This window comes from Coregonus lavaretus (assembly GCF_964263955.1).
Source record: "Coregonus lavaretus genome assembly, chromosome: 6".
Lineage (NCBI taxonomy): Eukaryota > Metazoa > Chordata > Actinopteri > Salmoniformes > Salmonidae > Coregonus > Coregonus lavaretus.
The window spans coordinates 44,334,716-44,360,877 of NC_139993.1; the positions used below are offsets into that span (position 1 = coordinate 44,334,716).

General features: G+C 45.5%; 2 protein-coding genes across 2 annotated transcripts; one reads left to right on the top strand and one right to left on the bottom strand.

Annotated features, from left to right (window-relative positions):
* Positions 1-1,527: 1,527 nt before the first annotated feature.
* On the bottom strand, positions 1,528-5,070 carry LOC311130831 (uncharacterized protein). Its single transcript, XM_084163635.1, has 11 exons — positions 4,995-5,070; positions 4,750-4,792; positions 4,400-4,563; positions 4,179-4,260; positions 3,845-4,049; positions 3,625-3,698; positions 3,386-3,462; positions 3,177-3,277; positions 2,995-3,083; positions 2,760-2,906; positions 1,528-2,011 (listed from the first exon to the last, which is right to left on the bottom strand). The coding sequence occupies exons 1-11, from the start codon at positions 5,058-5,060 to the stop codon at positions 1,848-1,850; spliced, it is 1,212 nt and encodes a 403-aa protein (XP_084019761.1). The 5' UTR covers positions 5,061-5,070; the 3' UTR covers positions 1,528-1,847.
* Positions 5,071-6,035: 965 nt separating this feature from the next.
* On the top strand, positions 6,036-8,650 carry mmachc (metabolism of cobalamin associated C). The gene is made up of 5 exons (XM_084163636.1): positions 6,036-6,143; positions 6,516-6,716; positions 7,106-7,258; positions 7,434-7,610; positions 7,872-8,650. The coding sequence occupies exons 1-5, from the start codon at positions 6,054-6,056 to the stop codon at positions 8,022-8,024; spliced, it is 774 nt and encodes a 257-aa protein (XP_084019762.1). The 5' UTR covers positions 6,036-6,053; the 3' UTR covers positions 8,025-8,650.
* Positions 8,651-26,162: the final 17,512 nt, after the last annotated feature.

Genomic DNA, 26,162 nt, shown 5'->3' on the forward strand with positions numbered 1-26,162 from the left:
ATTTGATCCCCTGCTGATTTTGTACGTTTGCCCACTGACAAAGACATGATCAGTCTATCATTTTAATGGTAGGTTTATTTGAACAGTAAGAGACAGAATAACAACAAAAAAATCCAGAAAAACGCATGTCAAAAATGTTATAAATTGATTTGCATTTTAATGAGGGAAATAAGTATTTGACCCCCTCTCAATCAGAAAGATATCTGGCTCCCAGGTGTCCTTTATACAGGTAACGAGCTGAGATTAGGAGCACACTCTTAAAGGGAGTGTTCCTAATCTCAGTTTGTTACCTGTATAAAAGACACCTGTCCACAGAAGCAATCAATCAATCAGATTCCAAACTCTCCACCATGGCCAAGACCAAAGAGCTCTCCAAGGATGTCAGGGACAAGATTGTAGACCTACACAAGGCTGGAATGGGCTACAAGACCATCGCCAAGCAGCTTGGTGAGAAGGTGACAACAGTTGGTGCGATTATTCGCAAATGGAAGAAACACAAAAGAACTGTCAATCTCCCTCGGCCTGGGGCTCCATGCAAGATCTCACCTCGTGGAGTTGCAATGATCATGAGAACGGTGAGGAATCAGCCCAGAACTACACAGTAGGATCTTGTCAATGATCTCAAGGCAGCTGGGACCATAGTCACCAAGAAAACAATTGGTAATACACTACGCCGTGAAGGACTGAAATCCTGCCGCGCCCGCAAGGTCCCCCTGCTCAAGAAAGCACATATACAGGCCCGTCTGAGGTTTGCCAATGAACATCTGAATGATTGGGTGAAAGTGTTGTGGTCAGATGAGACCAAAATGGAGCTCTTTGGCATCAACTCAACTCGCCGTGTTTGGAGGAGGAGGAATGCTGCCTATGACCCCAAGAACACCATCCCCACCATCAAACATGGAGGTGGAAACATTATGCTTTGGGGGTGTTTTTCTGCTAAGGGGACAGGACAACTTCACCGCATCAAAGGGACGATGGACGGGACCATGTACAGTCAAATCTTGGGTGAGAACCTCATTCCCTCAGCCAGGGCATTGAAAATGGGTTGTGGATGGGTATTCCAGCATGATAATGACCCAAAACACACGGCCAAGCGAACAAAGGAGTGGCTCAAGAAGAAGCACATTAAGGTCCTGGAGCCAGTCTCCAGACCTTAATCCCATAGAAAATCTGTGGAGGGAGCTGAAGGTTAGAGTTGCCAAACGTCAGCCTCGAAACCTTAATTACTTGGAGAAGATCTGCAAAGAGGAGTGGGACAAAATCCCTCCTGAGATGTGTGCAAACCTGGTGGCCAACTACAAGAAATGTCTGACCTCTGTGATTGCCAACAAGGGTTTTGCCACCAAGTACTAAGTAATGTTTTGCAGAGGGGTCAAATACTTATTTCCCTCATTAAAATGCAAATCAATTTATAACATTTTTGACATGCATTATTCTGGATTTTGTTGTTGTTATTCTGTCTCTCACTGTTCAAATAAACCTACCATTACAATTATAGACTGATCATGTCTTTGTCAGTGGGCAAACGTACAAAATCAGCAGGGTATCAAATACTTTTTTCCCTCACTGTAAATACTACTGGTGTGTAATGCAAAACCCTATTGTACACTTTCCCCCCCAAAAACACTGACAAGACAACATAGACAGCACATAATCACATACGAGTTTATAAAATAAGGTTCTTTCTTTTTCTCAAGCTGAGTTGAGCCTTTTCATCATCCTCTTTAGTCAGGGTTTGAGGTTTGTGCCCAAAACATTCTTTATCAGTCTCCACATGTGGAGACATTTAAAACTTCTCAAAGAAAGAACTCCTAGCATTCTAGAACACTATGGCATGACGGAGCCTCTCAAAGGTCATTGAGGCTGAGGTCGGGGGGGCTGTCTGACCCCAACTCCAGGTTCCCATCATCATCATCAAGATCATCATCGTCCAGACCACTTCCTGGTCCTCTGAGGTAATTTCCTGCAGAATGGGAGCTCTGGCGTACCCGAGGTACTGCTAGACGAGGAGCTGAAAGAGAGACCAGTCAACGTGTGTGTGTGTGCATACTAGTCCCAAGGGCTTTAGCAGTAGGCTAGTGTTACCGTAAGAGAGATTGGGATCAGACCTCTAAATGTTTCCCAGAGCAATCGAGACGCATGCAGCCAGGATAATTAGATTAGATGATGCCACACACACACACACACACACACACACACACACACACACACTACCATCCTACAGGAAGTGTTTAGGATCCCATCCAAAAACACACACACACACACGTTTCTCAAACTGCTGACCAGCGGACATCGATGGAGAGGAAATGAGGGATTCTCTGTCCACTCCTTAGGCAAGCAGAGCTACAGTCAGTCACATAACACACATTCAATGGAGGTCACTGGTGTGTGTCTTACATGAGCCCACATCCAACTCCAATATCTGAGTGTGCGCACACAAATCTAATAAAACATATTTCAAACTCATAATAACAACTATAAAATATATTTCTTCCTTTGTGCTAGATTTATCTACACAAATCAGGCAGGCACGCATGCACACACAGACAGACGCTGTTAAACCAGCCTCCTGTTCCTTGGTGAGTCAGACATGTTGTGATGAGTCCCTAAACAGTTAGATCTACAGCCCAAATGTACATGTGTGGTGTGTATGGGTATGGGAGAGGGTTACAACACTTTCTGTTCCTCTGAAACAAATTGTACCCATATGGGACTCACTCTGCTCCTCACAGAGAGGAGCAACGTGTGTGTGTGTGTACCTGTTTCTCTATCGTCCAGCCAGGACAGGTCATCAGAGCTGACCTCAGCCAGACTGGGGGTGGGACTAAAGTCATCAGAGTCTGAGGCTGGCTCCTCCTTTTGACCCCTGACCTCTTTGCGGCGGGAGAAGGCAGCTAATGCTGGAACTGGAGGGGGGAGAAGGTTATAGACAAACGGGGTTAAACTACTCAGGTGAGTATATATGTGTGTGTGTGTGTTGTGTGTGTCTCTTACCTGCTGTGCGTAGTGTAACAGTAGGTGTGTGTTGTCTCTCCCGGAGAATCAGACTCCTGATCTCATCCTTCAGCTCTGATACAGTTACCCTGCAGGACACAGTGATAGCATTACACACACGCGCACACGCACGCACACACACACACACACACGCACACGCACGCACGCACACGCACGGACACCTGATCTGGCGAACCTCCTGCTCTGTGTGTGTGTGTTGAGAGACAGTCTTGGCCAGGTCAAAGCTGTGGTTTCTGTAGCTGTCTGTCAGTTCCTCTACTGTCTGGGGAAAGGCAAAGTTTAGAGTTCGCGAGACAGAGAGAAAACAAGTCACTCAAATTACCTTCTTTAATTATTCAATCATTCATTCAATTCCTTCATTCATTAATACCTTGCAGCTGCGTTCATACTGCCTCCTCGTCTCTCTGGCCTCCGACTGCTGAAGAAACACGTCCTCCTCCTGCCTCCCTGTCATACACACACACACACACACACACACACACACACGTAAGATGAAAGAAAAGGAGTAGGAGTAAGCGAGACTGTGCTTGCCCTGTCTACAGCTCTGAGTCTGAGACATGTGTAGTCCTGCAGAAAAACCTGAGAACAGACTGTGTATGTGAGACTCACTGAGCTGGGTTTTGAGTGTGTCCACCTCTCTCCTCAAATGATCCAACTCCTCCCTTCGCAGCTTAGAGCTGAAACTATAAAGGACAACGATCAGCTTTCACCAAACTGATCCAAACTGGTATGGTTCCATACTAGGGGCTAATGGTTGATTTGCATTTGGGCTTCGCATGAAATAAAGAGCACCTGAAACTCACAGGTGAGTAAAACCCAGCCCCCTCACCTTTCCTCCAGGTTGCCTTGCGATGTGGCTCTGGTGATGTGCCCTCTCAGAGTGCTGAGCTCACGGCCCACCTCTCTCCTCCACTGCTCCATCCTTCTCTCCACTCCCGGACTCGTCATCCCTGACCCTCTCCTCTCTCCATCCCTTTCTTGTTCCCGCTCTCTCTCCCTCTCCTTCGCCTGCTCTCGCAGCCTGCGAACCTCGTCTGTGAGAGACAGAAGAATAACACATCTACAATACTCGATCAACAAATCAATCACTCAACCAATCAAGATTGGTATATTCCTGTGAGCAGTAAATGTTAGTGTTGTGTGATAATGACAGGTGTATGTACCTTGTAGTGCCTGTATGTGGCGCTGCTGAGAGTGTCTCTCTCTGTCCATATCATGAAGACCTTGGGTCAGAGACTCTATGGCCTGTCAACCATTAGAACAAAAAGATGAGGAGGAAGAAGAAGAAATTAACTAAAATGTAGGGCTATTTATGCACCTTTTATGTAATAGAAATTCGAGTTATATATGAACACACGTATGCGCGCACACAACACACACGGACCTGCCTCTGGATCTGCAGTTGTGATTGCACGGCTGCCAGGTCTGCCCACTGCACCGCGGAGGAGGGAGGGGGGAGGAGAGAGGTGGAGGGCTCGGGGAGAGGGGGGAGACGAGGGAGCTCCAAATTTGACACACTAGCCACCTCCCTCACTGGATAGAGATCTACTGAGCGAGAGAGAGAGAGAGAGAGAGAGAGAGAGAGAGAGAGAGAGAGAGAGAGAGAGAGAGAGAGAGAGAGAGAGAGAGAGAGAGAGAGAGAGAATAAGAAGGAGCAGAAAAAAAGGGGGAATCGCCAACAGACAAAGTGTGTCACAGTCAGCCATCTTACAGACAACAGAGATCTCCCCTCACCTTCTCTTCCTTTTGGATATTTCCCTGGCGTGGTCAGTCTCTCCTGGGGAAACATGAACACCATCAACACACACAGTGGGAAAGTACATAGAAACCTTGAAGTTCATAAATACCCTATCATATACTGTAAAACTAGTATCTAGCCAACTGCTAAGAATGAGCAGCCATCTCTTCTGATGAAGCCCTTGGTAATGCACTGCCACGTATGTATAATTATGTCATAGTGCCATCTACTGGCTACTCACCCTCATCTTGGCAACGCTGCCATCAGCTGCTGAGAGGATGGAGCTCAGCTGGTTGTCCCAGTTCATCTCAGTCAGGGCTGCTCTACTCAAACAATAGGACAAGGGTGCCAAGACTGATGTCTGAGTATTTATGGCACAAAAGTTAGTGCACTTGCCCTCTACCTGTAGGGACTCTTGTCCATGCTCTGCTCAAACTGTCCCTCTAAATCCCTACACAATCCAGTATTCATTCATGTGTTCTTCTGCCCAAATCTCCACTGTCAACTTTTTCTTATTAATCTCAACAACTTTCAAGTTTTATTGTAGTACAGTGAAATGTCTTTATTGCTCTTTCCCAACAATGAAGTACAGTAGTACTATAAAAAAAAAATATATATATATATATATATATAGTACGCACATGAGATTGGCCATTGCATTGGCCAGTATTTTATAACTAACGTGTGATGCTGTAACTCTAGTCGGGTTGGTTGGTTGGTGGCTGATGATAAAGTGGCTAACACAGATCAATGACACTTCATTGACAGATGAGGTTACACAGCTAACAGTAGCTAGCTAAGTACAGTTGCAGGTGGCTTTTGTTTTGGGCTTGTTGTTGTTACCGTTGCGTTCGAATTTGACTAACTAGCTAACATTCACCCTAGTGATTTGTTTATAAATTGAACACGATGGCGGGCGTTCGCATTACTGTTGATTTGCCTGGCACCAAGTACCCACAATCACAAATCAAGCAGTGCATGAACAGAAAGCTGGCTAAAGGTCAATATTTCAGCGATGGATGAAACAATTCAAAGGTTGGTTAACATTACAGAACATCTCCTCGTCATTTGTACATATGCATTATTAAACATTGAGCTGAAATGTAAATGATTAGCTAGCTACTTACGGACTATCCTGTTCCACTTTTAAATCCTGGACGACGTAATTGCGTAGGATACGTTGCCCTAATGGGTCCTGTGTATTGTAGTTAATAGATACAATTCTTTCGACAAGGAAGTGAGAGAGTCACGTGATAGAGAACACTATTTCCCACAATCCAACACATTCTAAAATTCAGTGATGGCGCTGCTCACGGTCAATGTGGAAGATGTGAGAGGAGCTTTGAGTAATCATCTGTCAAAGTTGGGATTTGAAGTTTATCCGCTGAAGGTAACGTTAGGCCGCTGTTCCATCTGAACTGTTTGTTAAAAGGGTTTGAGTCGAAAACGTTAAACGTGGCCTTTTTGCAACAGTGTCAGACTGTCAGTGAAGGTGTCGTCAATTGCAAAACTAGGCAAGTTGACAAGCTCCAATTCAAAGTACATACAAGCTTTCTCAGCCATGCCTTGTTAATATAAAAATGATCAAAGCTGACCATACTGTACTGTAGTCTGCCAACAGGTTTGGAACTTATGGCACAGGTGACACTATATCTGTCCAATAACGATAGGGTTGCTGAAACGTGTCCCTTCCTGGCTGTTCCCCCTCAATCGCTACAAAAGTAACCCACCTTTTTATTCTGTGTTGTGCATTTGTTCCCAGATTGGCTGGTACAATGCTGTCCTGTCCCCCCCTCTCCACCTGTCCTACCCTGATGACACCCTGGGAGCAGTGGTGCTCAGCACACCATCCATGTTTGAACAGGCCTTCCTACCCTTCATGGAGAGCAGCGGCTGGAAGGGGGTGTCTACAGACCCCATAGACCAGTGTATGAAATACTGCATCAACAACACAGTCTCTGAGGTACTGTGTGTGTGTGTGTGTGTGTGTGTGTGTGTGTGTGTGTGTGTGTGTGTGTGTGTGTGTGTGTGTGTGTATGTGCTTGACCAGTGCATCACTCACTGCATCAACAGCTGGGGTGTATTCATTACACCGATTCTGTTGCAAAACGTTTAGACTGTTGAAAGACTTTTTGCAACAGAAACCGTTTACTCCAAACGGAAACCGTTTTGCAACAAAAACAAGAGTTTCTATTGGACAAATTCAGGTAGGTTCCATTTACTCTGTTTGCTTCCGTTTGGTTCTTATTAAACTGATTTTGTTACAAAACTAAATTAATACACACACCCCTGGGCCACACTTCACATCACTCTCTCTCTCTCCCCCTCCCCTCTCTCTCCCCCCTCCTGTAGTGTTTTCCAGGTGTGAAGGTAGATGTGAGTTATGACTATGAGATGCTGCCCAGCAGGAAGCCCAAGTTCCTGGCCCAGAGCGCCGCCCATGTGGCTGGAGCAGTGTACTACTACCAACGCTCCGATGTACCTGACCACCCCTGGGGGGACAAGGTGAGTGACAGGACCAAAGGGGTTTTTCAATAATTAATTTCCTAATAAATGGATAAATAGGGTGCTGTGTGTTCTTTGGTTCATAGATGGCCTGTCATTTGTATTACTTATAAAACTGTTACTACAACCCCTTTGTCTTCCTGTCCCCCCTCCCTACCACTTGTCACCTCTACAGAAGATGTTTGGTGTGTGTATACACCCGCGGCTGGGGGGTTGGTTTGCTATCAGAGCTCTGTTAGTGTTTGTTGGGTCTGAGGTGGGTTCTGAGCTGCAGCAGACAGCTCCTCCAGACTGTGTTCCTACCAGGGAGGATAGGATACAGCTACTGGAGGACTTCAACCTCCGATGGCAGGTAGGACTCACACTATATACTATAGTAATAACTATTGATCAATAATATGGTTGGCAGATAGCCCTGCTACAATATACTGGATTAATAAGTATAGATCAACAATATGGATAGCATGGCAGGTAGGTCTGCAACTATATACTGTTGCAGTATCTATATCAATAATGGGTGCAAATGATGCATATATTAATACATATAGTTATGTATGATGAATTTAAACAGGATAAACACAAAGTTTATATCTTCTCTAATCTGTGTTGACAGGACTGGAGTTACAGAGATATCGTCCCCCCAGTCCAAACCTACTCCCAGAAACAGAGAGAATACTTCTCCACCCCCCCAGCCCAGCGACAAGACCTGCTCACAGACTGGGGCTATCTGACAGGGGGAGAAGAGGACAGCTCACAGGAGAACTGACACAGATGATAACCGTGAGAGGAGACGCTACAGTTAGACTTTGCTGGCTCTGAGGTAACTGACTCTAAGGGAACTTCTGGTACGGTTTGAGGCCAGTTTGGACATGCAATCCCTACATGCTCATTGGTACTGTGGTGTTTCTGTATTCACAGACAGTGTTCCACTGTGAGAGCTACTGTACTTTATCTGCCTTTGCCTATTGGCCTATGAAGCTGCTGTAATGTTTAGAGTTAGATGATAGAGTGAAGAGAGATGTCTTTCATGGAAAAGCAACAATAGTACGTTTAAATGTGGTAAAGGAATTAATAAATGCACAAACATTTGAGCATTGTGCCAGTAACCGAAAGGTCGCTGGTTCTAATCCCCGAGCCGACTAGGTGAAAAATCTGTCGATGTGCCCTTGAGCAAGGCACTTAACCCTAATCGCTCCTGTAAGTCGCTCTGGATACGTGTCTGCTAAATGACTAAAAATGTAAATGAACAGTTGTACTGAGTTAGTGAGTTAGTGCCCTCTGGAGGAGACATTAAGTAGTTCGACCTGAGCTTTTGCACAAAAGAGACTGTACCGCTGTCCTTTATCATCAAACTGTTATTTTTATTAAAAATAAAGCATTGTTGGAACTACACACATGCATCAATCGGATGAATAATGCTGGAATGCTCATATTCTGCTGTAGCTTTTAGTCAGTTGCTCATGACTAAAAAATGACTAAAATGATGTTGATGCAAAAGTCTTTCTTCTTCTGAGGAGTAGTAGGGTTATGATGATAATGAAGACTATGAACTAACCCAGCCCAGTAGAGTTATCCCGTAGTCCACTGATTCCAGGAACAGTCCCACTAGAGCAATGTCTCCAAACGCGCCTCTTCGCAACATCTGGGACGTCACACACACGTGACAAAGTTGTGATCGAGATGTAGTTGTCCCTGATTGCACTGACTTTGCTCACAGCTGCTTGTTTGAAGAAGTGTACTTACTGTGATCAAGATGTGGTTGTCCCACTGGCTATCCTAAATTGAATGCACCAATTTGGAAGTCGCTCTGGATAAGAGCGTCTGCTAAATGACTTAAATGTAAATGTAATGTTAAAGTGTGTGTGTGTTGTCTTACCTCCTGTGGTGTATCCGTGTGCAAACACAACCCTACTGAATAGCCACACCATCCCCAGAGTACTGGGCAGATGCTGCGACACATACACACAATGGTTAGCACCGTTTCAGACCCTAAATATGAATACTAATCATCACGCTAGCATAGTTTACTGAACCACCCCTGCTATACCAACTATGCTATTTGTGTGTTGTTGAATGTAGTTGTACCTACAGGATGCTTAGAAGGATAACTTTATCCTATCCCAGGTATTCCTTAAAGAGGTGGGGTTTCAAATGTCTCCGGAAGGTGGTGAGTGACTCCGCTGTCCTGGAGTCGTGAGGGAGCTTGTTCCACCATTGGGGTGCCAGAGCAGCGAACAGTTTTGACTGGGCTGAGCGGGAATTATGCTTCCGCAGAGGAAGGGGAGCCAGCAGGCCAGAGGTGGATGAACGCAATGCCCTCGTTTGGGTGTAGGGGCTGATCAGAGCCTGAAGGTACGGAGGTGCCGTTCCCCTCACAGCTCCATAGGCAAGCACCATGGTCTTGTAACAGATGCGAGCTTCAACTGGAAGCCAGTGGAGTGTGCGGAGGAGCGGGGTGACGTGAGAGAACTTGGGAAGGTTGAACACCAGACGGGCTGCGGCATTCTGGATGAGTTGTAGGGGTTTAATGGCACAGGGGTACTACTGACTCCTGTCTCTCACACACACACTCAATCAGTCCCATAAAATCAGTCTCTCACGTACACACGCTCACCTGTACATTGTATTTGATGTGAGCCTTAACCACCTTGTGTGAGAGGTGAGACATGAGGAAGAATGTAGCTGCTCCCGTTAGCACCACATAGCCATTAGACAGTATCACTGCCATGATCTATCTACTGTACAGTAGGGGAGAGAGAGAGGAGAGAGGGAGAGCAGTGTGACGAGCCAGTTTGTCTACATGTTAGCACCAGTCCAACGTTTGTTAGAGGGAATAACAGGAAGATTAATAGTTAGGTTGATAGAGGGTAATGAGAGATAAAGAACATACTGTAAGGATACGAACTTCAGGCAAAGTGAAAGTAAAGCGTGTCTATTGGTTTTGTCTGATCTATACCCCTTTTATTATAACATACTGCGTATGAGTACCATCAGATGAGAGAACCACTCTTATCTCTTCCCTGCCTCTCTCTACTACAGTCACAAAGAGCTTTCAAATCACGCAAACAAAAACACTAGCTGCCACAGGATCACTGACTCACGGGAAACTAGCATGTGTTTGGTTAGTTTGCATTACGTTCTAAACAATATTACAGCTCAGGCTTTGTAAGTACGTTGCAATGTAATCTTATAAGCCTACCTGTTGCACACTTCCATATAGTTTCTGTAGTGCAGCCTTTCTCACTCATTCTCTCTCTCGTGGCTAAGCTCTCTAGTTAGGCTGCCTACAGCAGGGCAGTATGTAATTAATGTAGAGCAGGGTTGAACTGAACTCTACACTACCCAGCATACCAAAATTGGTTCTGTGAAAGTTCCCAGAACATTCATTAGGTTGCGGCAAATGTTCTCATAACACAAAAACTCCAGTTGTGCTGATGATTATAAAATGTTTATATAAAATTCGCTTGATGTTGAAAGAACGTTCCCAGAACGTTGCTCTCACATTTTGTTGCCGCAGTATGTTCTAAAAACATTATTTGTACATTGTGTTATTACATTAACTGGAAACCTAATGAGAACGTTTCGGGACTGTTGTTCCAGATGTTGTGCACAACATTTTAGTGAATGTTGGGAGAAAATTTCATTAAAAAAAAATAATAATGTTTTTGGGATGTTATCATCCTAATGTTAGATAAAACGCTAACTAAAACTTAATGGGAATCTTAGCTAATGTCCTGGGAATGTTCCTGGTTTGCTGGGTACATTCTGTCATCCACTGTACTTTCCATGGCAGCCATCTCCGTTTTAAAGAGCCTTATCACCATCATTTACAGTACTGTGTGCCCAATCTCTGTGGGGTAAAAGGCGTGTGCACGCACACACACTCACACACCTGCAGTCATGCTGATACTAGTCATCAGAGGTGATTATTAATGGGTACACAGTCAAGTGTTTGCTCTGCCATAAATACAACACTGATAGGCCTGCTGAGGTGGGTCTGGGTACGAGACAAATTCAACATACAGCACAGTAGACTTAATCATGAATAAATATATTTCAATGAGTGGAGACTCCTCATAGGAGGAAGGGGACGACCATCCTCAGTGAATTTTATAAAAATAAAAATAGTGAAACATGAAAAAAGTTATCCTTTTTATATAGATACAACAAACCAAATCAATTCATGTCACCAAATAATTGATTAAAACACACTGTTTTGCAATGAAGGTCAAGAGTAGCTTCAGCAGCCCACTGTAGGATAGCACCATGGTGTAGCCGGAGGACAGCTAGCTTCCATCCTCCTCTAGGTACATTGACTTCAATACAAAACCTAGGAGGCTCATGGTTATAACCCCCTTCCATAGACTTACACAGTAATTATGACAACTTCCGGAGGACGTCCTCCAACATATCAGAGCTCTTGCAGCATAAACTGACATGTTGTCCACCCAATCAAAAGATCAGAGAATGAATCTAGTACTGAAAGCATAAGCTACAGCTAGCTAGCACTGCAGTGCATGAAATGTGATGAGTTGTTGACTCAGAGAGAGAAAGACAATAGTTGAACAGTTTTGAACAAATTAATCTCTTCCAAAATTAAGGACAAGCGAGAGAGATAGAGAGCTATATTTGGTTGTATTTTTTTAAACTTTCACTTAGCTAGCAAATGCAGCTAGCTAGTTTAGCCTACTCAAACACCCAGCTCAAACATAGCATCAATGGATGTTATGTTAGCTAGCTGGCTATGGCTATCCAATACTGGAACTCTTCCAAGTCAAGGTAAGCTTTTGGTTTTATTAATTTATTGCCATCGGGGCATGCCGGTGTAACTGCTAAACTGCTGTCTGACTGTACACTGTAGAGGGTTTATTAACGCCTTAGTTCTAGTAGCTATGTTGACTTTGACATGACAACAATGTAGGCTGTGTGTAGAGGTTAGCGGTCATGATATGAAGGTTTGGCTTGGATATTTTTTTTTGCCTTCACTTGTGCACTGAAGTCCACAAGTGAAGGGAAAAGGTGAGAGGAGGAGAGTGCGTAGATAGTTGCGAGAAGGAATTATACAGTATATACAATGAGCAAAGTAATCATGCTGTTTTTATGTGGCTGCTATGAAAGTGAACTATGTTTGCGTGTGATCAGGGGTGTACAGTCGTGGTCAAAAGTTTTGAGAATGACACAAGTATTTGTCTTTACAAAGTTTGCTGCTTCAGTGTTTTTAGATATTTTTGTCAGATGTTACTATGGTATACTGAAGTATAATTACAAGCATTCCATAAGTGTCAAAGGCTTTTATTGACAATTACATTAAGTTTATGCAAAGAGTCAATATTTGCAGTGTTGACCCTTCTTTTCCAAGACCTCTGCAATCTGCCCTGGCATGCTGTCAATTAACTTCTGGGCTACATCCTGACTGATGGCAGCCCATTCTTGCATAATCAATGCTTGGAGTTTGTCAGAATTTGTGGGTTTTTGTTTGTCCACCCGCCTCTTGAGGATTGACCACAAGTTCTCAATGGGATTAAGGTCTGGGGAGTTTCCTGGCCATGGACCCAAAATGTCAATGTTTTGTTCCCCGAGCCACTTAGTTATCACTTTTGCCTTATGGCAAGGTGCTCCATCATGTTGGAAAAGGCATTGTTTGTCACCAAACTGTTCTTGGATGGTTGGGAGAAGTTGCTCTCGGAGGATGTGTTGGTACCATTCTTTATTCATGGCTGTGTTCTTAGGCAAAATTGTGAGTGAGCCCACTCCCTTGGCTGAGAAGCAACCCCACACATGAATGGTCTCAGGATGCTTTACTGTTGGCATGACCCAGGACTGATGGTAGCGCTCACCTTGTCTTCTCCGGGCAAGCTTTTTTCCGGATGCCCCAAACAATCGGAAAGGGGATTCATCAGAGAAAATGACTTTACCCCAGTCCTCAGCAGTCTAATCCCTGTACCTTTTGCAGAATATCAGTCTGTCCCTGATGTTTTTCCTGGAGAGAAGTGGCTTCCTCACTGCCCTTCTTGACACCAGGCCATCCTCCAAAAGTCTTCGCCTCACTGTGCGTGCTGTTGCACTCACACCTGCCTGCTGCCATTCCTGAGCAAGCTCTGCACTGGTGGTGCCCCGATCCCGCAGCTGAATCAACTTTAGGAGACGGTCCTGACGCTTGCTGGACTTTCTTGGGTGCCCTGAAGGCTTCTTCACAACAATTGAACCTCTCTCCTTGAAGTTCTTGATGATCCGATAAATGGTTGATTTAGGTGTAATCTTACTAGCAGCAATATCCTTGCCTGTGAAGCCCTTTTTGTGCAAAGCAATGATGACGGCACGTGTTTCCTTGCAGGTAACCATGGTTAACAGAGGAAGAACAATTATTTCAAGCACCACCCTCCTTTTAAAGCTTCCAGTCTGTTATTCTAACTCAATCAGCATGACAGAGTGATCTCCAGCCTTGTCCTCGTCAACACTCTTATCTGTGTTAACGAGAGAATCACTGACATGATGTCAGCTGGTCCTTTTGTGGCAGGGCTGAAATGCAGTGGAAATGTTTTTTGGGGATTAAGTTCATTTTCATGGCAAAGAGGGACTTTGCAATTCATCTGATCACTCTTCATAACATTCTGGAGTATATGCAAATTGGCATCATAAAAACTGAGGCAGAAGACTTTGTGAAAATGAATATTTGTGTCATTCTCAAAACTTTTGACCACGACTGTATTCATTCCACCGATTCTGTTGGAAAATGTTTCTTAAACGGAACAAAACGGGATAAACATACCTGAATTTGTCCAATAGAAACTCTCGTTTGCAACTGTTGGACTAATGATTGCACCCTAGATCAGCTAGATGCAGGCAAGAGTGTGCAATGTGGTGTTGAATGTGTCACTATCTGTCACCTTGATTACTGAAAATTCTCTCGACCTGTGCACCTACGTTGTAAACTTTCATTCATAGGCTAGGTTGTAGCAACCTCGTGATGGGTACAGGGAACATTTGAGGATCATGTAGTGGCCTAAACCTATCGATGTTACATTGAGCTGGGTGAATGGAATATGAATGACAGTCATCCAATACGCTGTAATAGAAAAAAGGCCATGCTCATTAAAAAATATCATCCTCCCTCATCTTAAATGGCACTGACCGCCACTGATTTCCATGAATGAAATAAATGTGAGATGACATACTCTTGTGCAATCAAAACATGGTTTACATTTTAAATCTGTATGTTATTCAATAAGTCATTTTAGACCAATACAAATTCTTCCCCCTCAAATCACCATTTGATCTCATCCATTGAGTTTCAAATGCCCATATAATAAAAATCTAAAACATGAAAGAAAGCAACAATTTACATGAATTGTAAATTAATAAAATATGAAGTGGCCAAATCCATTTCTGAGTAATACATTTTTTTTTACCAAGCGATTATACATTTGGTATTGGTTTAATTTGGAAAATAATTAGTTTTCAATAACCAAAGGTATGTTTTAATGTTTCTTTTGGGAGATATTTATTTATTGATAAGATTTTCAGAATTGTTTTATTTTGTCACACACAATATATGCTTCAAGTCCTTGGCATGAAGACCGCTTGATTTTGGAATGTATTCTAGAACAACTTGTCAATGAGCGCCATAGAATTTAGTCCTGGGTAACTGCATACCCTGTGTGTCTGAAGTGGGCGTGTCAACAAGTGGGAGGATCAACAGAAGTGGGTGTATGGAACGCAAATCAGCTAATTGGGCAGATTTGTTGCCACTCAAGACCGTTTTGCGTGGCTGATTGGGCTGCACGACAAGTCGATTGCTGACAACTGTAGTATTTTAACCCTTTTCCTAACCTTAACCTCCTTCTCCTAACCTGCCACGTTAATTAACCTAACCTGCTACTTTAATTATCCTAACCTGCTATGTTAGTTCTCTTAATCTGCTATGTAAACATTAAGCTGACCCGCGGTGCACATGGCTATAGCCGATCTAACCAATGGAGCGCTGATGTTACACCCATCCAGTGGAGGCTGCTGAGGGGAGAACGGCTCATAATAATATCCGGAACGGAGCAAATGGAATGGCATCAAACACCTGGAAACCATGTGTTTGATGTATTTGATACCATTCCACTGATTCCGCTCCATTCATTACCACGAGCCCGTTAAGGTGGCACCAACCTCCTGTGCACCCATCGCTGTTGATACACCCACTTTTTTTGCAACGCCCATTTTCAGACATACTCTAAGTAGGCAGTTATGCATACTTGATAGAATTAGGAATTTAATAGGATCTCTATAATGAGCGCCATCTAGTGGTGACGTCACAATGTCACTGTACATTATTGCGTCAAATGATGATTTAAAAAGGAATGTCTCCTTTGAGTTCCAAATACATTTTGCATTCAGACTGCTATTTTCACTGCTCATGTTTCTTGTATTGCTTGATTGTATAGTTCATTATTTCAGCTTTCTAGCAGTTTTCAGCCCAGTTTTGCAGTTTTCAGCAGGGGTGGAAAGAGTTCTGAAATATTAGTACTATTATTTTAGTGAAATTTTACTCAAGTAGAAGTGAAATTATTGGTGTAAAAAAAACTACAAGTAAAAGTACAAAGTAGCTCATTTAAAAAGTACTCCCAATAAAAGTAAACAAGTTATATAAACTATATACAAAAATAAAACAATTGATCTTGGTAATTAGCTAAGGTTACCTGAACATTGTTACATATGATACTTTCCATGCATTAAATTGAAAAAGGAAGAGGAAATGAATGTACAGTAAACTAAGTTAATTTATTTTATGAATTGCAACAAGGCACATCTGTATGTAAAAAAACTAAGGATTTGTCTGTCAAAAATATACTATTAACATTTTTAAATCAATTCTACATTCAAAGGAATTAAAATGTATTTATAAATAAAAAATCTATACAAAATAAAGTGCATAAACAAAGTTGCCAGACTTCAATATGCTATTTACCACTCTGTTACTTGTTACTTGTCCATGGGACCGGCTGACATTCACTCAATCACACTCTTTCCCTAACTCACTCCCACTTTCCCTCAAACTCCCTCTTTTCACTCACACTTCCAGTGGTGGAAAGAGTACTGAAATATTCTACTCAAGTAGAAGTACTGTTACTTTAATGACATTTTACTTAAGTTTAGTAAAATGACAAGTACTTGGAAAAGCTACACAATTACAGTAACGAGAGTAGTTGTAATTAGTTGCTTTACACCTCAGTTAAGTTTTCAGTAGAGAAAGCTTTTCTAGCTGTTTTACTGGTCTCCTGGTGATACATTGGTGCAAATATGGACTCTACATCCATCCAACGGTCTTCTTGGGTAGAGTGTTAACTTGATGAGCAGGTAAGTTTGTCATTATAGAGTAGCTCTTGTGCATAAGCATTTATTTTGGTATACTCATATTTGTCCCTTACCTTAAATACAGTACTGTCCAGGCTGTCATTGTAAATAAAAACGTGTTCTCAATTGACCTGCCTGGTAAAATAAAGGCACCAAAAAAAAAGTACACCACTACTGCCATCCAGACTGTTTATTTACCTGTTATTACACCTTTAATTGACAGGAACACTATGAACTACTGTCTTCTTCCTCTCTTCCATCTGGAGGTAACCACGGAGGGCCAGCAGCTCCTGACCAACAAGGTCAAGCCATTGGTTCCTTCCTATGAGCCTCTTGAGTCTGCAGCTCTGAGGAGTGTCGATGCAGCAGGTATGTTCTCGGAGAAACAGGCCCAACCTGAGATCAGGTCAGAGGAGATGCTCCAGGTGGAGCCCCTCAGCCAAACCCAGTTGGAGATTCCACAGGATTTCAGAGGTCATGGAGAGCCTGGTGGACAAGGTGGCGGATGGAGAAGACCTGGAGAAGAAGGCTGAGGTCCTTGTTGCAAACCCGATCCCCTCTCCCCCCTCATCCACAGCAGTGGAAGTCATAAAGGTCCCAGAGAGCCTGGTGGACAAGTTATGACTGGGTCCTCTATTTGTGGCTTTTTGTTGTTTAATATGACTATATACCTGTCCAGGGCTGGCTCCAGGCATAAGCGACATAAGTGGTTGCTTAGTGCCCCAGGCCGCAAAATGTGTAGAACTGCAGAAAACTTGCTTTAAAACTGCAACATTTTCTCTAGGAAATTCACTTTAAAACGTAAATTTCTCTCAGCCGTCAAGAGGGGCGCAACTAAAATGTTTTGCCCGCGAGATGAGGGGTGGGATGCCCAAAAGGCTAGAGACAGCCCTGCCTGTACATTTAATCATATGTATTGCATAGACAGTGCCTGATGTTTATGCTGCAAATGAAGAAGAGAGACTTATTAGCCTAAATATGGTGAACATTTGTCCTCTAGCTGCAAGATTTGTCATTAGTGGTGAACTATTGGGTGACTTTGTGGTGAAGTTTATGATTACACTTCACCCAATGAACAGACTGTCACGGTTTCGGCCGAGGCGGCCCCTCCTCCTTGTTCGGGCAGGTTTCGGCGGTCGTCGTCTCCGGAGTACTAGCTGCCACCGTTCTATGTTTCTTGTTTGATTGGTTTTGTCTGTTTGTCACACCTGTTTTGTGTTATGTCTCATTAAGCACCCTATTTAGTTCCTTGTTGTTAGTTAGGTGTTGTGTGTAATTGTTCCTTGTCGTGTTGCTGCGCTACCTGTATTTTGGTGCGCTATTTTGTAGCTTACCTCCTTGTTTGTTTTTTGGAGAAGATTACGCACTTGTTTAGTGCGCCCGTTTATGTACGCCTGTGCGCGCTTTTCTCGCCTCCGGGCTGGTTTGTTGGATTATTTTGTGTGATCTACTAAAGTATTTTGTTGGACTTTACTTCTGCGTCCTGCACCTGATTCCACACCACACCTACCTACAGCAACTCTTGACAGAATTACACACCACATATGGAATCAGCAGGAGCACCCACCGACATCATGGAGGAGCGTCTTCGTGGTCAAGAGGATCGTATCAACCAGATCGGGCACGCCTTGGACCGCGTCATGAACACCCTCCATCGATGGGAGACCAGCGGGGTACCCACACCCCCACCCATCGCACCATCACCATCGGACAGCCCGCCCGTCCAACTACCGGAACCCAGTGGGATTCGGCTCTCGCTCCCGAGGGCGTACGACGGCACCGCTGCCGGGTGTCAGGGGTTCCTATTACAAGTGGAGCTCTACCTTGCCACCATACACCCGGCGCCCTCGGGATACGAGAGCGTTTCCGCCCTCATCTCCTGTCTCACCGGCAAGGCGTTGGAGTGGGCCAACGCCGAATGGAGGGGAATAGACGCCGCCACAGTCACCTATGCGGAGTTCTCCCGCCGCTTCCGTGCTGTCTTCGACCATCCACCAGAGGGGAAGGCGGCGGGGGAGCGTCTATTCTACCTCCGACAGGGGATGAGGAGCGCTCAAGAGTTTGCGCTGGAGTTCCGGACTCTAGCGGCAGATGCAGGGTGGAATGAGAGGGCCCTCATAGACCACTTTAGATGTAGCCTTCGGGAGGACGTCCGTAGAGAGTTAGCGTGCAGGGATACTACACTAACATTTGACCAGTTGGTGGACATGGCCATTCGGCTGGACACCCTGCTCGCGACCCGCGGACGTCCCAGGTGGGGGCCTCCCATTCCACCCTCCAGCGCCTCCGAGCCGAGCCCGATGGAGCTTGGAGGTGCTGGCGCTGGAGGGAGGAGAGGAAGGAGCCCGAGGGGGGCGGTCTCCTGCACCAACTGTGGCCGCGGAGGGCACACCGCGGCTAGGTGCTGGGGAGGGTCCCCTGGTGAGGGAGATGGCAGGTCACACATTGGGGAGTCCTCCCAGGTGAGTAGGCGCCCTACTTACCCAGAGCTTTCTGTCGTACACATTACATTACCTGTTTATTTCCCACAGGTTGCACCTCGTTCCCAGCATAAGGCGCTAGTCGATTCAGGCGCAGCTGGGAATTTTGTAGATCGTAAATTCTGTGTTGAGTTAGGGATTCCCCTCCTTCCAGTCGATAAGCCCTTCCCTGTACATGCCTTAGATAGTCGTCCGTTAGGATCTGGGTTGATTAGGGAGGTCACGGCGCCACTTAGGATGATGACGCAGGGGGGTCATGAGGAGACGATTCAACTCTATCTGATCGACTCTCCTGCGTATCCGGTGGTACTGGGGCTTCCCTGGTTGATTACCCATGATCCTACGATTTCGTGGCGAGAGAAGGCTCTTAAAGGGTGGTCTGCTCAGTGTGAGGGGCTATGTCTGGGTGTTTCCGTAGGGGCGACCTCGGTGGAGAGCCCGAACCAGATGCCAGCACTGCACATTCCGCCTGAGTATGAGGATTTGGCACTCGTGTTTAGTAAGACCAGAGCGGCACGGTTGCCGCCTCATAGACAGGGGGATTGTGCGATAGACCTCCAGACAGGAGCTGCGCTCCCGCGGAGCCATGTGTATCCTTTGTCACAGGAGGAGAAAAGGGCAATGGAGACTTACATTGCCGAGTCTCTGAGACAGGGATACATACGGCCCTCCACTTCTCCCGCGTCCTCGAGCTTCTTTTTTGTGAAGAAAAAGGATGGAGGTTTGCGTCCGTGTATTGATTACCGCGGTCTCAATCAGGTGACTGTGAAATATAGTTATCCACTCCCGCTGATTGCGACCATGACGGAGTCATTACACGGGGCACGGTTCTTCACAAAATTGGACCTCAGGAGCGCATATAACTTGGTGCGCATTAGGGAGGGCGATGAGTGGAAGACAGCATTTAGTACTACCTCCGGCCATTACGAGTATCTCGTCATGCCATATGGGTTAATGAATGCTCCATCAGTCTTCCAATCGTTTGTAGATGAGATTTTCCGGGACTTGCAGGCGCAGGGAGTAGTGGTGTACATAGATGATATTCTTGTGTACAGTTCTACTCGGGCTGAGCATGTAGCCCTGGTGCGCAGGGTATTGAGGAGACTGTTGGAGCATGACCTGTATGTCAAAGCCGAGAAATGTCTGTTCTTTCAGGAGTCAGTCTCCTTTTTGGGTTACCAGTTGTCTGCGTCAGGGGTGAGAATGGAGGTGGACCGAGTGTCTGCCGTGCGTAATTGGCAAACCCCAACTACGGTTAAAGAGGTGCAGCGGTTCTTGGGTTTTGCGAATTACTACCGGAGGTTTATCCGGGGTTTTGGACAGGTGGCAGCTCCCATAACGTCTCTTCTGAAGGGGGGTCCGGTGCGCTTGCAGTGGTCGGCTGAGGCGGACAGGGCCTTTGGGAGACTGAAGGACCTGTTTACCTCGGCTCCGGTGCTGGCGCACCCGGATCCCGCTTTACCCTTCCAAGTAGAGGTGGACGCGTCTGAGGCCGGTATCGGGGCAGTTCTTTCACAACGGTCCGGCACACCACCTAAGCTCCGCCCCTGTGCTTTTTATTCTAAGAAGCTCAGTCCGGCGGAGCGGAATTATGACGTAGGGGACAGGGAGCTGTTAGCCGTAGTACAGGCCCTAAAGGTGTGGAGGCATTGGCTTGAGGGGGCTCAACACCCTTTCCTCATTCTGACCGACCACCGTAACCTGGAATACATTCGGGCAGCTAGGAGACTGAATCCTCGCCAGGCTCGATGGACTATGTTTCTCGCCCGGTTTGTGTTCAAGATCACTTACATCCCTGGGTCCCAGAACGGGAAGGCAGATGCCCTGTCCCGGAGGTATGACACGGAGGAGAGGTGCGTGGAGCCCATTCCCATACTACCGGAGTCTTGTCTGGTGGCACCGGTGGTGTGGGAGGTCGATGCGGAGATCGAGCGGGCATTACGCACCGACCCTAGCCCTCCACAGTGTCCGGAGGGTCGGACGTACGTCCCGCTCGAGGTCCGGGATCGGCTGATTTATTGGGCTCACACGTCACCCTCCTCTGGACATCCAGGTATTGGCCGGACAGTGCACTGCCTTAGTACGAAGTACTGGTGGCCAACGTTAGCCAGGGATGTGAGGGTTTATGTCTCCTCCTGCTCAGTGTGTGCCCAGTGTAAGGCGCCCAGACACTTGCCCAGGGGTAAATTACAGCCCCTGCCCGTTCCACAACGACCCTGGTCTCACCTCTCGGTGGATTTTGTTACCGACCTTCCCTCCTCACAAGGGAATACCACCATCCTGGTCGTTGTGGATCGGTTCTCGAAGGCCTGTCGTCTCCTTCCCATGCCGGGTCTTCCTACTGCCCTACAGACCGCTGAGGCTCTATTTACTCACGTCTTCCGGCATTACGGGGTACCCGAGGATATAGTGTCCGATCGAGGCCCCCAGTTTACCTCCAGAGTCTGGAGAGCCTTTATGGAACGGTTGGGGGTCTCGGTGAGCCTTACCTCGGGTTACCACCCGGAGAGTAATGGGCAGGTCGAACGAGTCAACCAGGATGTGGGTAGGTTTCTGAGGTCATATTGTCAGGGCCGGCCGGAGGAGTGGGCGAGATATGTGCCCTGGGCCGAGATGGCACAGAACTCTCTCCGCCACTCCTCCACTAGACTAACCCCTTTCCAGTGTGTGTTAGGGTACCAGCCGGTTCTGGCACCTTGGCATGAGAGCCAGATCGAGGCCCCTGCTGTGGATGAGTGGGTGCGGCGCTCGGAGGAGACGTGGAACGCTGCACACGTCCATCTGCAGCGAGCCATCCGTCGACAGAAGACGAGCGCCGACCTACACCGCAGTGAGGGGCCAGTGTATGCACCTGGAGATCGAGTCTGGCTCTCAACCAGAAACCTGCCCCTCCGCCTGCCCTGCCGGAAGCTGGGTCGGCGGTTTGTGGGGCCTTTTAAAGTCCTGAGGAGATTGAACGAGGTGTGTTACAGGTTACAACTGCCCATTGATTACAAGAATATTAACCCCTCGTTCCATGTGTCTCTCCTCAGGCCGGTGGTAGCTGGTCCACTCCAGGACTTTGAGATTGAGGAGACTCCTCCGCCCCCGTTGGACATCGAGGGGGCTCCGGCGTACACTGTTCGGACCATCCTGGATTCGAGACGCCGGATGGGGCGTCTCCAATATCTCGTGGAGTGGGAGGGGTACGGTCCGGAGGAGCGGTGCTGGGTGCCGAGGAGGGACATTCTGGATCCGTCCCTACTGACCGAATTCCATCGTGGTCATCCTGCGCGCCCTGCTCCGCGTCCTCCTGGTCGTCCCCGAGGCCGGGGGCGGCGCACGGCTGGAGCCGCGCGTCAAGGGGGGGGGTACTGTCACGGTTTCGGCCGAGGCGGCCCCTCCTCCTTGTTCGGGCAGGTTTCGGCGGTCGTCGTCTCCGGAGTACTAGCTGCCACCGTTCTATGTTTCTTGTTTGATTGGTTTTGTCTGTTTGTCACACCTGTTTTGTGTTATGTCTCATTAAGCACCCTATTTAGTTCCTTGTTGTTAGTTAGGTGTTGTGTGTAATTGTTCCTTGTCGTGTTGCTGCGCTACCTGTATTTTGGTGCGCTATTTTGTAGCTTACCTCCTTGTTTGTTTTTTGGAGAAGATTACGCACTTGTTTAGTGCGCCCGTTTATGTACGCCTGTGCGCGCTTTTCTCGCCTCCGGGCTGGTTTGTTGGATTATTTTGTGTGATCTACTAAAGTATTTTGTTGGACTTTACTTCTGCGTCCTGCGCCTGATTCCACACCACACCTACCTACAGCAACTCTTGACACAGACACCGCACTAAGCAGCTCAACTAACAGGCTCTGCTCTTACTGAGCATTGAAATGGCTTCAGTAGCCTTTAACACATTAAGGAAGATCACAGGTATTTCACTGGATGAAAAGATGTGTGCCCCCATCTGCAACATGAGGCCGACAGGTTTGAGCATGCAGAGTGCCATGGTCCATACATTTGGCACAACGATTAAGATTTTTTTTACAAAACTGGTGGCGATGAAGAATCCAGTTGTCATCTCCACCATCCCCCACCTCATCTGTGAAGGAATCCTGACAGTATACAAGGGCATTAGCAACACCTGTCTGCTTCAAGTCCTCAGCCCACTACGTCCAATAGCCAAGAGCTCTGAAAAGGCTACGGAGAAAAAGCTCTATGCTGTAGCCCTGCCAGAGGACCTGAAGAAGATCATCTACCATCACTATGCTTCCAGAGTCAGAAAACTGCCGCTGTTCCAGAAAGCTTTCCCACTTACATTTACATTACATTTTAGTCATTTAGCAGAAACTCTTATCCAGAGCGACTTACAGTTAGTGAGTGCATACATTTTCAGTATTAAAAGGTTGTCAATTGCACCCTGCAGTCTTTTCCACTCACCAGCTCTGTTCACAGGAACCCAAACCCCTCTGGATGGAGGAGGAAAAGAGGAAAAAGGAGAAGAAAAGGTGCTGTGGCTGGTTGTGCAGACTGTTTGGCCATAAGAAGAAAACAGGAAACGACTACTGGCCAAAAGAGATGCGCAGGCGCATAATTGTGTCTGTTATAGTCTAGGATGTTTCTAAAATGTTATAGTCTAGGATGACATTCAGACAAACCGAACTTATTGACACACACACATTTACAACATAGCCTACACCTCAGACCACAAACACAAGACATGTAAACTTTCTAATAACATGACTTCTTTCAATTGAATAAATGTAATTATAGCCCCTAGGCTACCACAGACTATGTTTTGACAATTTCTCTGTTGACCTGCATTTTACTTATTGTAAACTTTTAAATATTTGTTAAAGTCTGCACTGACGCATTCAGAAAACTTACCTGGACATGTCTGCACAGAACAGGAATAAAAACCTAATAGATGGTCCTCCTTTGTCTTTGTTAAATTATGTATCCTGAAATGTTTAAATATATATGTGGTTTTTGATTAGTTTATACAATAATTATGCCATTATTGTAGGGTTACAGACACTGCACCAAATATCATAGTTTCAGATTACACCTCTGAAGACTAGCCACTTCCATGCCAGTCGGAAGAATTTAGGTGTTTAATCTCTGAACACTCAAAAGCTGGTTTCTCCACGGACTGTTGGTTAAGGAGAACCATGTGGTGCCAACAACACTCGGTGGAGACTAGAGATCCTGACTGTCCAGACATTACATTCTCTTCAGCAGAGTTATTTTTATTGACTGGCCAGAGCCTGTGAAATAAATAAATAAATCTGTAGGCTACACCCCATTAAGCACAGACCAACACCGATGTCTTTTTTTGGTACTTCCCCGGACGAGACGTCTTTTTTTTGGGTTCAGATTTTGGACCAGCCTTGATTTGGCCCAAACATGGACGTCAATGTTTGGTTCAGATTTGGTACGGTCTGGACCGGCCTTGATTTTGTCCAAAAATAGACGTCTATGTTTGGCCCAAATCAAGGCTGGTCCAGACTGGACCAAATCTGAACCAGTTTAAGACCATGTTTAGCCATTGTTCTCTCTCTTTTAACTGGTTTTAGCAAGAGGTGGTCACGATTGTTTTATACGGGTATCCTTGATTTATTTGGCGTGGGCTACGGCCAAACAGTAGCCTGTGTTGAGTTTGGTTAATAAACCGGGAATTCGTAAACTCAAACCTCTGTCTGGACAATTGCTCATTTATGATCTAGCCAGGTCGTTAAAATATCATAATTTTTTTGAGTTAGCTACTTTATTGCTGGGCTTTTCAGTCCCATGTTTATTTTCAATATCATTATATTAGAAACTATTATTCGAAAGTTCTTTGTTAGTGTGATGTTTTTAACTTTCATGTAGCCTATGTAGGATTTCACCGCCATCATTTAATCTGTTCAACAACACAGATCCAGGTCAAACTCACACAGGTTGCAACAAATGCCTACAGGCATTTCCATGAAAATGGGGTGAAAAAGTAGATTACTTTATCGTGTACTGTAACTTCAGATTGAAGTTAACAAAATACAAGGGAGTATGTGGATACAGTCAAAGACCAAGACAGAGATAAGAAAAATTGTGACTGGAGCTCTTCCAGTTTATTTTTTAACAATTATAGGAAGCCCTGCCGTGAGGCCAGGCAAAAAAAAATTGGTTGATACTCATATTGTTCCTCTCCACGGAAATCTTTAGTAAAAGGCGAAAGATTTATGCGATCTGAAAAGAAACCAGAGCCTACTATTCATTCGAGTATGCCATTCCTAACCAGTTTTCGGCCTTACTATACACAGTCGTGGTTCAATGGAAAAACAAACCAAATCTCAATACCGCCGATACAACACACACAGAGATATTACAGTCCACCGATGCAAATAAAGAGATAAGTTTGATAAGTGTCAATGCTTTGTAACTTCATTCATTCTTCACACAAACGAAATGCACGCTGGGCATTATACAGATAACTTCCTGGTTTGTTCCATTAATTCCTAAAAAAGGTATAATCTGCAACGCAAGTGTAATTTCAGCAAAAAGGAGAACAATTTTGGCATAACAGTTTAGGTACCATCAAAAGTCTACTATCAAAATTGGAAGCAATTTGCCGACAGGACGAAATACTACAACACTTCTACATCGAGCATGCGCCGTTGAGACCCGCAAGCAACTTGTTCACAAGCCAGGAGTGAGAAGCAGGGAGAAGGGGCGGGAAAAAATATATTCAAATCGGCAACATGTAACTGGTGGGCTTTACAATTGCGTGTAACCACTGTCTGCAACAATGTATCAACTTAGAAGTCCAAAAGTAACTCCATGAAGAACATGTTTTGTTGTAAAATAGTCTAGCAACATGTCTAAACAGTTGTTTGACTTATGGATTACTCTACTACCCTGAAAAACACACAGCAAAGTATTGAATATCGCCTAATTCGCCCACTAGCCCAATAGGCTACCCAAATCACCTAAACATAAACACACAATTATGTTCTAAGGCAATACCTATTGCTGAATGGCTTCTTATTCGGGCCAATTAGCCTAGGCCTTGTGATGATGTGCCTGCCTGTGATCTATTTTCTTCCGTTTCTACTTACAAACAAATTGTTAGCTACAAACATT